Here is a 15,008-nt window from a genome sequence, read left to right as displayed (position 1 = left end):
ACAAAAAATGGAATGTAATTGACTTCTCCAAAAAGTAAGCAATAATGTTAAATTACGCTTCAGAGATATTGGAAATATGGATATCCCAGAATAGACTGTCACACCACTCAGCTCAAGTCATTAGCATTAGTTGGCCTTCAAACAAATATGCCTCTTAATTATTTAACCTAACACATCTGCCAATGTGTCATCAAGCAATTCCTCATGGATTTTGACAAGCAATGTTTAATTAGATTTGGTGAAAATTTAAATCATTTGAGAAACAAGTTATTTTTTATTGAAAGAAGATAAAGATATCAAAATAGTAAAAGGTAACTATTTATTTAAAGCAATGTTTCGCTCCACTTTGCAGAGCTGAATGACAAAGCCAGATACAAACATTTTAGAATTAGCAGAATATTAAAATAAAACATTTCAAAACAATTGTTAAGTTTATAAAGTATATATAATTTTTTTCCAGTCTACCTACATGAATATTTCCTCATATTGTTATTTTTCTCTATATACTTTATAAACTTGTTTTTTATTTTACCTGTTCTGTTAATTCTAAAATGTTTTCTCATTTAGCCTAAAAAAGTTGAGTGGTTCCAGGTGTTTCACTTCCTAATATTAAAAAAAGTCTCAATTGTATAAAAATTTTATTTTTCTAGTTTTTATTTCTCATAGAGAGTTGGAATTTGATATTAACATGACTCCTCACTTTTATTAATGATATTCTCAGAAATTAGATCGTGTTAAAGAATTCCTTTCCAATCTTGACATAAACACTATATGATCTCAAGGAGAAACTTGCTAGAATAATTCTATGACTAACAATTTTTCTTACTAAAAATAAAACATCCATAAAATACAGTTACTATTTTTTATCATATGCACAGTTGCTTAAGATAAAAATAAAGTTAAACTAGCAGCCAATGCTATGTAAATGCAAGCAAAAAATTAATTTATGAAATGGTTATAATAAATATGTAAAACAAAAAAAGTTAAGTTATTAACAGATTTAATTAGAAACTTACCATTACATTGCAATTTACCCAATAGTAATAGGCCAGGAAGTGTAATTCAGATGTGGATATCTAATCAAAATTTCTATGAACATATTGTTACTTTAAATTTATAAATAAATATGAGAAATTGTAGGATTTTTATATCTCAACTATCAAATCAGTACTTTCACTAAGCCTATTCAAATCCAAAATTGGCTTTTTTATTCATAACAAGATTATGCAATTTTTAAATATAGAGAAGCATGATTATGTTAAAACTACTCGCTTCCCAAAGTAATATCACATTTAATTGAAACATAAGACATTAGGAACAGAATACAAAAAGATGAATGGGAACTTCTACTCAAGATTAACATTTTTTTATTTACCTTTCTACTATAAATAATAAAATTATTGCATAATGACATGCAATGGCTAGATAATAAACTAAATTATGGAGATTATTTATTTATTTACAGACTACAAAATATTAAAACTAGATTTTTCGCTTTATTTATCATCCAGAGCTTTTGTATTGCTTTTTGAAGGCTGAAAGTATCCTAATATTTTAGCAGAAGTAGACAAAGTTGGTGTTTGTTCCTTCATATAAATGTTGAATACACCCAAGTATTCAAGAATGTTTTCTGGAAAAAATAAAAGTGGATTGTTAAACTTTTCTAAGTATTGAAAATTATTTACCCTCTAAATCATAATTTACATACTAGCATTTTCTGTTGATATTCTATACTGATCAGATATCCTTTCTACATTGTATACTTCAGGGTGCTCTCGATGTTGGGCAAGTAACTCCATCAACTGCTTCAATGTAACTTTCCCTTTAGGGACATTGATTGGTTCAATATATCCTAATTCTGTAGAATCAGGAGTAGATCGTTCTGTAGGTAACCTCACTTGTTCTGAAGGCTTTTTAAACCTTTGATCCTACAGTTATTGCTGAATAAGCATTTCTAATTTATACAAATAGAGCATGCTAGGAACCGAACAACTCACCACAACTGGATCATGTGATACCACAAAAACTTTTTTAAGGTACTCATTCAAAACTACATCTTTGTTCATCGCTTTCTCCTTGTCATAACTTTCATCTACAACATAAATTATCAAAACCTATATGCATACAGGATAATATACAATAATTTTTTATCAAAAGATGAAAATTATAACAATAGACCTGATAAGATTTGTTCAATCCCTTTAAGAGAAGAGGGATGCCTAGGAGCTACAACTGGTTTTTCTTCTGAAATGACCCTCTGAGCTCTGTTCTCCGCATTAAATCTATACCAATACCTGTTCATGCGAGACATAACTTTTCCCATTTTAAAATAATAACTTCAATCTACGTAAAATATATTTTATGTAATAATAGTTACGAAGACGAGGTTCAACCTAAAATTAAATTTTAGCGATCAATAACCTATCAATTCCCTTCCCAAGAAAAACAGAAGTAAACAATACCAAAGACTTAAGAAAATATCGATATCAATGAGCAAATGCCTCATTAACTTTATCAGAACTCATGTTTTAAAATACAGTAATTATCTTATTATCCAACTTTGCTATATTTTATATTTTAATTCAACCTGGAACATAATAATATACTAACATCCTTTGAACGTTTTTATAGTGGTCATATAAGAGTCATTACAGAATGTAGACTCATTTTTGATTAATGAAATAAATAAATAAATGGAATATGGTCCGGGTGCGGTAAAAAAAACAAACCAAAAAAAAAACCTCAAATAATGACAACTATTTTAATGAGCCAACGTTTCGCCCCACGTTGCAAGGCTGTTTTGCCAGAAGTCAAAGCCAGAGCGACTTAATAAATGGAATATTGTCTGGATGCGATAAAAAAAAAAAATCTCAAATAGTGACAACTATTTTAATGAGCCACGTTTCGTCTCATGTTGCAGGGCTGTGTTGACAGAAGTCATAGTCAGAGTGATTAATAAATGGAATATGGCCCGGGTACGGTAAAAAAAAAAACTCAAATAGTGACAACTATTTAAAATGAATAAATATGTGTGATGATTAAAAATGTTAACAATACGAAATTATTTTTCTATTAAACTCATTATGTAGTTATTTAAAAGTTACGCACTTCTAATAAACATGGAATTATGAGAAAAAACTCTAAAAATTATAATACAATTGTCACTTATTTAATATGCCAGGAAATAACTAACAATAAAAAATTAGAAATCATTAAAGCAAGTCTCAAAAAAAAATTTTGGGCAGAAGTGAAACGTCTGGAAATGAAACAATATTTTACCATTTTATCCATAATAATCGTGTCTTCCATCATATTAGTTCTAGAATAGAACAGCCATTACCTAAGTCAATTTCACCAGTAAAATGTTTTATATAGTAATAGGAGACTAACAGGAGCTCACTCTATCGGACCGATACTGTCGGAATCGTTAAACTCGTCTTAAGAAACTATTCTCCAAGCTTCCGTTTCATCTCGCATCACTCAGATCGACCCAGTCGTGTTGGGGCACATTGTGAGACCTAAGATTTTCAAACTCCATCCAGAAAGGAGTAGTTTTTGGTATCCTGAGGCTGGCTTCTCCAACCTGGAACTAGATTTGTCCAATCGGCAGAGAGCAGATTTGCATCGATCTATCGGATGGCTTTGTTGGAGGTCAAAAGGTGTGTTTTTGAAGACACTGTCTGACTCATGGTAGTGCGATTACTAATGCGATGAGTAGAGGAGAGAGCCATGGCCCCTCAAAAGATACCTACCTACTCCCATGATTACTATGTATTTTTGAAAATAATGGTCTGATTTCGATGTCTTTTATGGAGAATTTTTTTTTCGGCTAAGAATCCCATTGGAGTCCTATACTGCCTAACCATGGTTGGAGTTCAAAGTTTTTCATTTTGTGAGACCGCCACTCAATGAAAAAAGTCAACGCCCCAGGCCAGATTCGAACCGGTACCACCAATAGACATCAAATTGGTAAGACTGTCTTAACCACTGAGCTACGGGCGGCCCTTATGGAGAATTTAACTAATTTTCCTATGACCATGGCTCTCTTTAACACAAAATATATACTTTTAATTTATGTGGTAATAATATTTTATTTTCTTCCTAGTTTTTTCTCGGAGCATTATTCTGTATGCTAATATTTGCAGGGCTTTAAGGAGGAGACTTAAGATAAATTTCATTTAAATCGTTACGGCTATTTGGCACTAGTTTTTAGAAATCATACATCAGACGAAGATATGAAAACTGTTTTTCTGATTAATTATGATAATTTACAAGACTATTCTAATCCATACTATTTTTAAGAATGTGATACATAAAAGATTGTTTTAAAATAAAAAGTATGAGACAGACTATTCGTCCCATAGTAGTGTGAGTTGCTTCAACAGCGACAAGACGACCAGAAACTGTCTTCATAAGTATTCGATAGTCAGGTTTCATACCTTCCTCTAATGACACCTCACTATCGATATTGGAAATCAAGGGCCCCTTATCATTTTGTGTTTAACCTGATAATGACATATTTTATTGCTTAATTTAATACAATTATATTATAGCATTTTATTCTTTAAACATTTACGCAACTATCGATTTGTTGAAACGTTTCTGTTCTACTTATCCATCAGAATAGCTCCTTGCATAAAATTAATGATTGCGTTATCTTGTTGAACAAACATGGGCAAGGTGTGATGGGAATCAGGAACTGTTGGTTTTAGTTAAGGCAAAGTAGTTTAGGTTGATTAAATTAAATATATTTAGGTTACAGATATAGATTATCTTCTTCTATGAATTTTATACCTTTCTGTTATTGATAAATTGAAGATTTTCACAGACAAGAATAAATTAATTTTTGAAAAGAATAAAAATAAAATTTATTAATTTCTAAAATGGTAAAGTTTTTTTTCCATTTTATTGTAATAAATATTGTATCTTCAGTTTACAATTAATGTACCAACTTTAATATTACTTAACATATTGTTTCTTTTTCCTTGATAGATGCAATTTATGCTGTTATTCAGCCGCCAAGGTAAATTGCGATTACAAAAATGGTATGTTGCACATCCAGATAAACTGAAGAAAAAAATTACTAGAGAATTAATTACAACGATTTTGGCAAGGAAACCAAAAATGTGTAGCTTTTTAGAGTGGAAAGACTTGAAAATAGTGTACAAAAGGTATTCACTTGGTGTTTACAATCTTTCAAGTATATTTATCAGAGTGCTACTCAAGTATATGTGGTTTTATTTTAATATGTATTTCAATTTCTATTTTTTTCTGTAGGTATGCAAGCTTATATTTTTGTTGTGCTATAGAGCAAAATGATAATGAACTGCTCACATTAGAAGTGATTCATCGTTATGTTGAACTTCTTGACAAATACTTCGGAAGTGTGAGTATTTTAGTTTTATCTTGAAGTTGCAAAATAATAGATGATATAGGGGTTAGGTTTTACTTTTTATTTATTGGCTATTTAAAGTGTAATAGGTGTTGGTGTGAAAAAATTTAGATAATCTATAGTATATTCTTAGCTAAGATTTATAAAGAAGTTCTCCTCATTAGACAAATTATTTTTATTAGTGTTATTACTTTTGTTAGATTCTTTCTCGTGAACTAAATATTTATTTTATTGCTTTTTTATTTTTGCTTGTTTAGCTCTGAAGGATTACTCCAACAAAGCGAGTGGACTTATATTCGCTTATTTACAAATTTCTATTGTTTTGGTTTATAACTTGCCTGATTATTATAACTGCTTTAAATGGATTACAGTTGTCAATTTCCAATTGCTCAAAAATAATGAATCCTTTTCAGATTTTTTATGTTCAGGTTGGGAACTAAATTCGCTCAAATAGGTATCAATTTAGTGTCAGATTACAACTGATAACTATGATCCACAATTTTCTTACTGTTAATAAATAGTATGTGCTCATCCATCCTGTGGAAGTTGTGCTTCGGGACTAGTGCCTTATATTACTTGTAAGACAGTGGATTCGTGAGATTGTCTTAATGGTTGCTTAAAATACATTTTCTGATGACTGGATTAGTTCTTTAAGTTTTGTAGGCTCTGTTTTTTGTCAGGTTTCTTTTATTCATAATATTACATTTAGTGATAACTTTATATTCAAATTTTCCGTCTCTTTCTGTGAGTAGCCACCTTAATTTGTAGTTGTTTCTTTCCTTAATTGCCTCTTTGACCTTGAAACATACACTATGAGCTTATTTTTACCACAGATCTCTCTTGTGTTATGAATAATATTTTGTTTGGTTTTATTTAATCCTCTCATTGTTTAAGGAAACAAATTTATGAATATGCATATGCAAACTGTATGTGCATTTATAAATTTTTTGTTAAGTTAAGTTGTTAAGTATTTTAGAAGTAAGAACACTTGTGGCTAAATAATATCTATAAGAATATTTAACTTTGTATTTATAAACTAACTAACTGACCTGGTAATGCTTCCCTATTGCTAAATTTAATGACCATAATTGATAGTTTGATATAAATTATTATATTTAAATAAAATTAAACATTTACGTATACTTTATTACTATGATTTGGTGTTATAAACTGAACCAATATATGTGATGATATTCGTATCTAGCACCTCAAGAAACCCTTATGGGAATCATTAATATTTTTTTCTTATTCTTCAAGAAGAGATGAACCTGGTCACTGTGTTAATACTATCAAAGTATATTTGTTTTATTGAAACAATTGAGACAGATTGACTTATGAAAATGTTCTAAAAAAATTTTTATTAGTGAAAATTAGTAGCTATAAACTGTAGCTGTATGTTAGCAGCTGTGTCAACATTAATAATGTTTAAATTATTATATTTAGTTCAAATTAAACATTTAGAAATACTTTATTGCTATGGTTTTTTAACGTAAATTGAACCAATACATGATATAAAGTAGTGAAACAGAAATTTTTATTAAAAAATATAAATAACTTAAATATTACTCAACCAGTCTACACAAAACTGCAGTGGTTTAATTAACACAACAAATAATAATAAGTAACATTAAGATTTCGTAAAATTAATAATTTTTGAATATCAACCCTCCCTGTCCTTCAATATTAGTAATATATTCAAACAACTGATTGGTAGTAATATATTCAATTGATAGTAATATATCGATATATATATATATCGATGATAATAATATAATAATAATAATAATAATAATATAATAATAATGATATATCGATTGGTAGTAATATATTCATTGATAGTAATATATTCAAACAACTGATTGGTAATTTGAAACAACAATAAAAAAAGAATATGAAACACTCTTTTCTAAAAAAAAATTTGTACTTTGCCATAAGCAACATTAGGTTTTTTATAATTTTCCGCTAGTGTAATATAGCTTAATAGAGTCAGTAATACTTTATTCTTATTCTTCGGAAAGAGACAGCACGTAAATCGGTCCAGTAATTCAAAAGTTTATTTGGACAAAGATTTGACCTCTCCCTTTTATATAAAAATAAATAAATAAATAAAAGCCACCCCCGTGCCTCAAAATATTGAGATCTACTGATCGATAAAAATGTGGTAAAAGATTTTTTAGGAGTGAAACAAAGTTGATATTTAGCACCTCAAGAAACCCTTTAATACAAATTTCAAAAAAATAAAATTTTTACCTTACATTCCAACCGCCTTTGATTTCTTTTAAAAAATGGAAATAACTTCAAAACAGCTTGGATCTAAACCAAACTTTCCAGTGGTTCAGGGCTTTATAATCTGTACCGGAGGCCACAAACTGGGTATAATTAAATGAATTAAAACCGGAGATATAATAAAACATATGGATTTTTTTCCCCTTTTTGAAACCTATATTTCGCCCTTATAACGTTTGTAGGCTGGAAGAGTAGACATTCACCTTCCCAATGGTTATATTTATTTAGAAATTTGTTACAATGCAGGGGAGTTATGAAAGGTTGTATGAACAATAGTCACCGGAAGAAAAATAAAATCCCCCGAACCAATCGAGGAGAAAAATGTCTAATTTTTAATTTCTTTGAAAAATAGTATTTGGTACTTTGAGATGACACTAAAAACGAATATGATTTTCTTTTTGCTAACAAAAAATTTGCTGACCCACTTTACACCAAGCCTTATGCTTAATTTTGTTCATAACTTTTTTTCTACTGGAGAATCCTGGGATTTCATTACCTTCAATGAATAACCTTCCTATGGCCAAAGGGAATATTTTGAAAAAAAAAAACTGTAAATTAGTCCAGTAATTCAAAAGTTTATTGTGAATAAAGATTCGATCATTCCCATTTATACATAGATATTATATATAGATTTTAATGTGTTAAGCTTTTACAAATTATGATAATCAAGGTGGTGCTGGTTCGAATCCGGGCTGGGGTGTTGACTTTTTTCATTGAGTAGCTCTCCAACAAAATGAAAAACTTGACACCCAACCATGGTTAGGCAGTATAGGACTCCAATGGGAGTCTTGACCGAAACAAAAAAAAATGAGGATAATCTACATATCTTACTTGATAATCAATCCATTTAGGTTCTAAATGTGGAATTTTGCAATTATTAATTTCTTCCCCAATAACATCAACTAACCACAGTAATGAACTATATTCACAATAAATGATAAGTGAATCATATTTATTTATCATATTTATATTTATTTATATTTTATGTTGCTAATATTGTTGATATTTTTAGGTTTGTGAATTGGATATTATATTCAACTTTGAGAAAGCATACTTCATTCTAGATGAACTATTACTTGGAGGTGAGATTCAGGAAACTAGTAAAAAAAATGTCCTGAAAGCTATTGCTGCTCAGGATCTTCTTCAGGAGGTTAGTCATGGTGACCAGTCTATCGACCTTTAGCTAATTGGGTTTGGGTTTTCCGATTATTTTTCTTTTCTTTCCTTCTTTTTTTTTTTTTTTTAGTTCAAAATTTTTTAACAATATCTTTTGAATATTCTAGACCATTTTTTAAATTTGTAACCTTTATCATTAAAGGTTGCCCCTTGTGTTTTTCTTCGTAATTTAATTATTTTGGAATTTCATTCATCTAATTTTTAAAATTATAATGTCGTTGATTTCTTTATTTATTAAATAGTAAGAAAAGATAGAATTTCCATTTCATATTTCTAATTCTTGGGATTATTCCATTATTTATTTTTTAAATCTTGATTACTAATCATATGTACATTTATTTTAATTCATTGTAGTTGTTTAATAATTAATCATTCCAAATTTTAACTCATCATTTTTATGGTTTTTTTTTTTTTTTTTTTTATAAATATTAATGAATTATTATAAATAGGAGAAATTGTTGAAAAACTAAAAATATTTATATCTATCTGACATTATCGCTGATTGTGTATATTGTTTTATCTATTCTTGAATTTTATTGTTGAAATGTTTGTTTGTCTGTTATGATTTGTTATATTTTAATATTGTATTTATTTAAGCCGTGCCTTAATTTATATTTAAATATCTATATATGTATTTATTTATGAATGTATACTAGCTTAATATATTGTTCCTATTAAGTACAACTGTAAATGGTTTAATTTCTATAGGATATGGTGCATGCTTTAAAGTGAGGATACTATGCCATACTAGTGCATGATTACTCTTTAATAAGCAATTCATTACTGTTTAGCATGTTTTTTTATTAACTTAATGTTATTTTTATTTATTATTTTTTCTCAGTCCATTGATGATTATTTATTGACTCAATTTCTTATTTAATTTATAATTATATTTTAAAGTTGTTTAAAAGAAATTGTATTTAGTTAAATTTTTGGTTGATTTGAAAAGTAATATTTGTTGATTTATATACTTATTGGCAGTTTTAATTTCTTGTATGGATATTTTATGAAGACTTCTTATATTTTAATAACCTATTGTTCAAATTTTATTGATTTATTTTTTTATCCAATTGAAAGAATCATCTATCTATCCGTTATGGTGGATTCATATTTGTTACCTATGTATTTGAAGTATGTTTAATAATAAATCTATTGTTATGCATGTTTGTGGGATTCCATTTTTGTCACTTCTGCAACAAATGTGATTTGTTTAATATATTGTTTATTGCTTCATGTAATTCGTCATATTAACGTATTGCTCTTTTTTTATTGATATTATAATTTGGAATATTGTAGTTGTGAATATGTCTGACTGGTTACTTACTACACCAACCACCAACATCTTTAGTCTCATATCCAATTAAGGGGCATCACAGATCTGTTCTTTGTCTTTGTTTTGGAAGTAACGAGATGAGATCTTTTGTTAAGTAAACTTTGATGTTTATGCTTCTAGTCATCCTGTATAAATACAGAATTGAGTAAATTATAATCAGCTCTTTCCAAAATGATGACTTATGGATGGATAAAAGGTTTTTTGGGTAAGGTGTAATACATACCTCCATAACATATCTCACTAATCACTGATGAAAGGTTAGGAATTCTTTAATTGTTATGTCACAGCTCGTCTTTATGAAACAACAATTGCTCAAAACAATTATTTTAATGCCCTACTCTGTTTTTAAATAAATTTATTGGTATTATCAATTCTGTCAACCACAGACAAATGAAAAATAAAACTAACCAAACAGTATCTTTCAATCTATAAATAAATAAATTCATAAACAGTACTCAAGTAAAATCTTTCACTTGACCAGGATGAATTTCAAGGTTATTATTTTTCATTTTTAGGCAAAAAAGTTAATAACCCACAGATGTAAACATTTTCATTGTCATTTAAAAGTAGTATAATTGTGTAATATGAATTCAGGAAAATGCTAGTGCACATGTATCCCTTATTTCACCTCCATTTTCCTGCTTACCTCTCCACTTACCTAAGTGGTTGTTTATTAATATCAAATTACTAAGTGTAAAACCCCACTCTTGTGAGTTAATCATTTTACTTATCTTAGTGCCCTCTATGAATTCGACTCTAAATGTGATATGGAGTTAAGTCTAGCTTCAGATTTCAAAAATAGTTAATAATTGTTTTGAAAATACACAAATAGCATAAAACCGTATATTTATAATTGTATTTTTTAAAATTGATTATAAAAATTATCGATATTTTGAGCTCGATATCCCATTTCTACAACTGATCTGTAATGTGAGAACTGACAGCATAGGACAATTGATATTACCACCTATAGACAATTTGAAGGCTCAAGTGGTCCAGTCGTCGATATGTTGGAACTATGTATGGCAACATGCTTACCTTTTTTTGTAATGGCTTCAACACGTATTTATGAAGTGATGGACCTAATAAGTATGTGTATGTTCCACTTAGTTTGAATTATTAATTAATATGTCTGCTATTCCTCATAAAATTTGTTTTATGACTGTAGACATAATAGAGATAAGAAAACAGATTTTACAAGATATGTTTGGTCCATATCTGTCTGAATGCATATTTACAATGTTTGATTCTTCTATTGTGATAAGGGTATTATTAAAATAAATGCTGTGTATAAGTTAATTATCCTCATCCAACAGGCTTTAATCTGATATATATGTATTGGTTTTCAGAAAATGAATTAAAGAGCTCTTCTTTCTTGCTTTAATTCCATTTTTGAGATTATTTAGTGTATTGTTTATTTATTATAAAGATTATATGGCTAATATGGAAAGGGAAACCTAACTGGTAAACTGGTATTCTGAAGTTACTAGTCTCATCATTTTCAAGCTTTTGAAAGAAAAAATAGCCATTATAGAAATAGCTAGTTTGGAGTATCCTTAAAATTAACTGGTTTGGATCAAAATAGTTAAATTAAATATACATATTTTAAATGATAAATTATTGCCCTAGATAGGCAATCTTCTACTCCAGGTAGCCTCATTAGTTGGAATAATAATCAGAAAAGTTTAATTTTTAGTGAATGTTAGTATAAAAACTAGTCAGTTTGAAGACAACAGTTGTTAACTAGTAAAGTCTAGTTTACATAAGAAACATAATTTCTAAAATATACTGAATCTACCAACTGCAAAAACTGTCTGTATTTACAAAAAATACAGAAACCCTCCCTGGCTCTTTTTTTCTTTCATTCGTTTCTTTTATAATGTATAATAATCAGAAAAGTTAAGGTTAGAAAACGCTATTTACATAAGTAAAATTTTTGTTTGTTAGTTATTTAGGCAGCTATTATTCTTGTATTTCTTTTGTCATTACATTGTCTTCATTTACATTATACATATAGGAAAAGTCTTGGTAAATAAAAAAAAAATATTAGCTTTGAAATCAATCATTGATACTTGACTCTTAAGTATTTTATATCAATGCCTAATCCTTTATTTTGTACTGGAACTGTTTTTGTATTTATTTGTCATCATATATTACATATGAATATCTCCTCTTCTCAACTTTTGAGGCTTAATTAAAAGAAAATATCAAGTACAAAGATAGGAGTGTCATTATAGTTTCTTGTGGAAAGCTTACGTTTTGTTTTAGTGAAAATATTGAAGGTGTTGTATTTTGGATTTATCAAGATTGGCTGTTATTTAAATTATTGACTTTCAGCTTTATACTTAAAAATTCTATAGGTTGTATAGTTTTAACAACCCAATCAATATATGTTGTGTTTTGATCGGTAGATTGAAATTTTTTAATAATACCACGATCCGACACATCATTTGCTCTGGACTAAACTTGCAGAAAAGAAAGGAGTAAGCTTCTTGTTTTACTCTGCTAATAGCTATGAAAGAGGTCAATAGTGTGCTATTTCAAAGCATAGTAATTGTAATTAGTATAAAAATGAAAAATAAACCTAAAAGGAGCTCTTTGCTGCTTCTGCATTCAGAAAAGTATCAAGAACAAAATCAGTTTCTGGCAGAAGTGTTAGTGGAAGAGAAATTTAATAGTGCAATGGACCTGAAGAGTAACTTCCAAGTCTGTAACTTTTGTCAATGTTTTAAATAATTTAGTTGTATACAATCAAACTTAAATAAGAAAATTTGAATATCAATGAGTGTGTCACTTAATCTGTAAATAAAGCCAGTATATATTCATTTATTGTATAAACTACATAATTTTCAATAAGTATTTTTTTGTTTTTATTTGTGTTTACTTAAAAGTTATAAAAATTTGTAACTAACATTTGGGTTTAGTGCCAAAAATGATAATTTCCAAAAATGAGTTGTGTTTTAGTACTAATACTTCTAAGTTGGTGTGTCATTTATAATTTTATTTTAGTTTTTAATGTATAGTAAAAAAAGAAGTATAGAGAGAAACATTATGTCCGGTTCTTAATATGATCTATTGTAAGGGTTTACATAAATAGTGTTTAACTAAAATCCAAAAGATCACAAGGAAACAAAAAATAGTTGCTAACTATTTTTTGTTTCTTGTTGACCACACTCCTGACCATCTTCTTCATTATTTAACACTAATCATACCAAGACTTAATATATACCTATTTCTACCATAGCGGGTCAAATGACCCGACTTTATGTTTCATGCTTGAATGTATGAAATATGGATGTTAGGAAGGAAATAAAAATATAAATTAAATTTATTATAATTAAAAAAAATAGTATGTTGAGCATTTCTATTACAAAAGCAAAAAATAAAAACTTGTGCTCTTCCAGGTGTGCCACCTACTTGCATTTGTTGCCAAACAGATCCATCATTCGCAACATTTTGTTCATTTATTTCTACTTCACTTTCTTCCGAACTTGAGAGTAATCTTATTCTTTTTCGGCCACTACATACATTCACAATATTTTCCTCTTCATCGTCAGTATCTGTAGAATCAAACTCATTTTTATTTGCAACCAATATATCTTCATTTTCAGAAAATTCATCTTCACTAATTTCTGAAAACTCTTCGCTAATATTATTTATATCTTCTAAGAACTTGTACTGTCTTGTTTGCTTCGACATTTTTCTGGGTAAAAAATGATCTGTATTACTATAGCTATCAAAATAAAATATAAGCTAGGTACTTACCAAGACTTTCAATTTTTGCCACTTTTTCTTACACTAAAAAGCTATTTTCAATCTAAAATTTGATATTTTCTTGAAATTATTCTGAGCTATTTTCGTTGAACTACTTTACCCAACAGTCTTTGGAAGAATGTGCAACTTACTGACTATAAATATGACTAGATAATCTCATAAAACAAAAAAATTCTCTCCGGGTCAAATGACCTGTTGTGGTAGATATCGGTATACAACAAGGATTACTCAGAATAAACAAAACAAAACAAAAATATTTTTATAACTGTACATTAATTACTTAGAAAAAGTCATGAAGTCAAATGTGCAAACGCAATAAAATTATACGTGCATTTTCAATGGAAAAGTTCAAAATGGGTCATTTGACCCGTTATGGTATGTTTAGTGTTAAAATAATATGGCCAATCATTTATATTAATATTATTATATTAAAATTTTCAGTGACCTACTCTTTCATTATTTTTGATTTAGTGGAATATTTTGACTAAATTTAAACTTTTTTATCTGGAAAGAGTCATGAATTATAGTACCCGGTGTCATCAGTATGTATAGTACATATAACACTACATAAAATAGTAGACTCACACTGATTCAGTCTATTCTATAATTTGAACTATTCTCTAATACAAATTACCTCTAAAAAAAAGAAATAGAATTAGTAAAGATTCAATTAACCCATATATATTCTAAAAACTGAAGTTGTTAGACTAAAATCTTAATAAAAATATTTAGATGGGATTGAGGTTTCGAAGAAGATACATTCACTTCCAAACAAATGGAAAATTTCAAAAAAGTGGGCTCGAGAAAATAATTAAAAAGTGGAATGTTGAATAATGATTAATTTATTGTATGTAAAAATATGTTAATTATATAAAGTTTGTAATTAAGAAAGCTACACTTTTTCCCTATCTGGTAATCAGAATTATTCACTTATCTGAACCCTCTTGATTTTATTTAGTTCAGATTAGCAAGATTTTACTACTTAGCTTGGACCTTTTTTTTTTTTTTTTTTTTTTTTTTTTTTTTTTTTTTTATAAATATTAATGA

General features: G+C 28.2%; 2 protein-coding genes across 3 annotated transcripts in view; one reads left to right on the top strand and one right to left on the bottom strand.

The window, feature by feature from the left end:
- The first annotated feature begins 197 nt into the window (after nt 1-197).
- Nucleotides 198-15,008, top strand: part of AP-1sigma (AP-1 complex subunit sigma-2) — a 24,208-nt gene continuing 9,397 nt past the window's right edge. The window contains exons 1-4 of one of the 2 annotated variants that reach the window (XM_067048362.1): nt 198-311; nt 4,993-5,171; nt 5,278-5,386; nt 8,691-8,828. In XM_067048362.1, coding sequence (XP_066904463.1) covers nt 4,993-5,171; nt 5,278-5,386; nt 8,691-8,828 — 426 coding nt within the window. In that variant the 5' untranslated portion in view covers nt 198-311. Of the gene's footprint in view, nt 312-4,502; nt 4,887-4,992; nt 5,172-5,277; nt 5,387-8,690; nt 8,829-15,008 lie in introns of those variants that run through there. The other variant, XM_014428495.2, reaches the window with a different exon arrangement.
- LOC106685680 (protein NDUFAF4 homolog) lies at nt 622-2,428 on the bottom strand. The gene is made up of 4 exons (XM_014428493.3): nt 2,179-2,428; nt 1,998-2,092; nt 1,709-1,928; nt 622-1,630 (listed from the first exon to the last, which is right to left on the bottom strand). The coding sequence occupies exons 1-4, from the start codon at nt 2,321-2,323 to the stop codon at nt 1,497-1,499; spliced, it is 594 nt and encodes a 197-aa protein (XP_014283979.1). The 5' UTR covers nt 2,324-2,428; the 3' UTR covers nt 622-1,496.

The sequence above is a fragment of the Halyomorpha halys genome, unplaced genomic scaffold (assembly GCF_000696795.3).
Source record: "Halyomorpha halys isolate HHAL.00 unplaced genomic scaffold, Hhal_1.1 Scaffold725.1, whole genome shotgun sequence".
Lineage (NCBI taxonomy): Eukaryota > Metazoa > Arthropoda > Insecta > Hemiptera > Pentatomidae > Halyomorpha > Halyomorpha halys.
Note: the sequence above shows the minus strand (reverse complement) of the source record. Positions and strands in the feature narration are given on the sequence as shown.

What these genes read in the sequence shown, in the direction of transcription:
- LOC106685680 (XM_014428493.3), bottom strand. Translation starts at nt 2,323, where the DNA reads ATGGGAAAAGTTATGTCTCGCATGAACAGGTATTGGTATAGATTTAAT. An exon ending in TATCACATGATCCAGTTGTG is followed by an intron (nt 1,929 to 1,997) that starts GTGAGTTGTTCG and finishes CAATAACTGTAG; the next exon opens with GATCAAAGGTTTAAAAAGCC. An exon ending in AATATCAACAGAAAATGCTA is followed by an intron (nt 1,631 to 1,708) that starts GTATGTAAATTA and finishes TATTTTTTCCAG; the next exon opens with AAAACATTCTTGAATACTTG.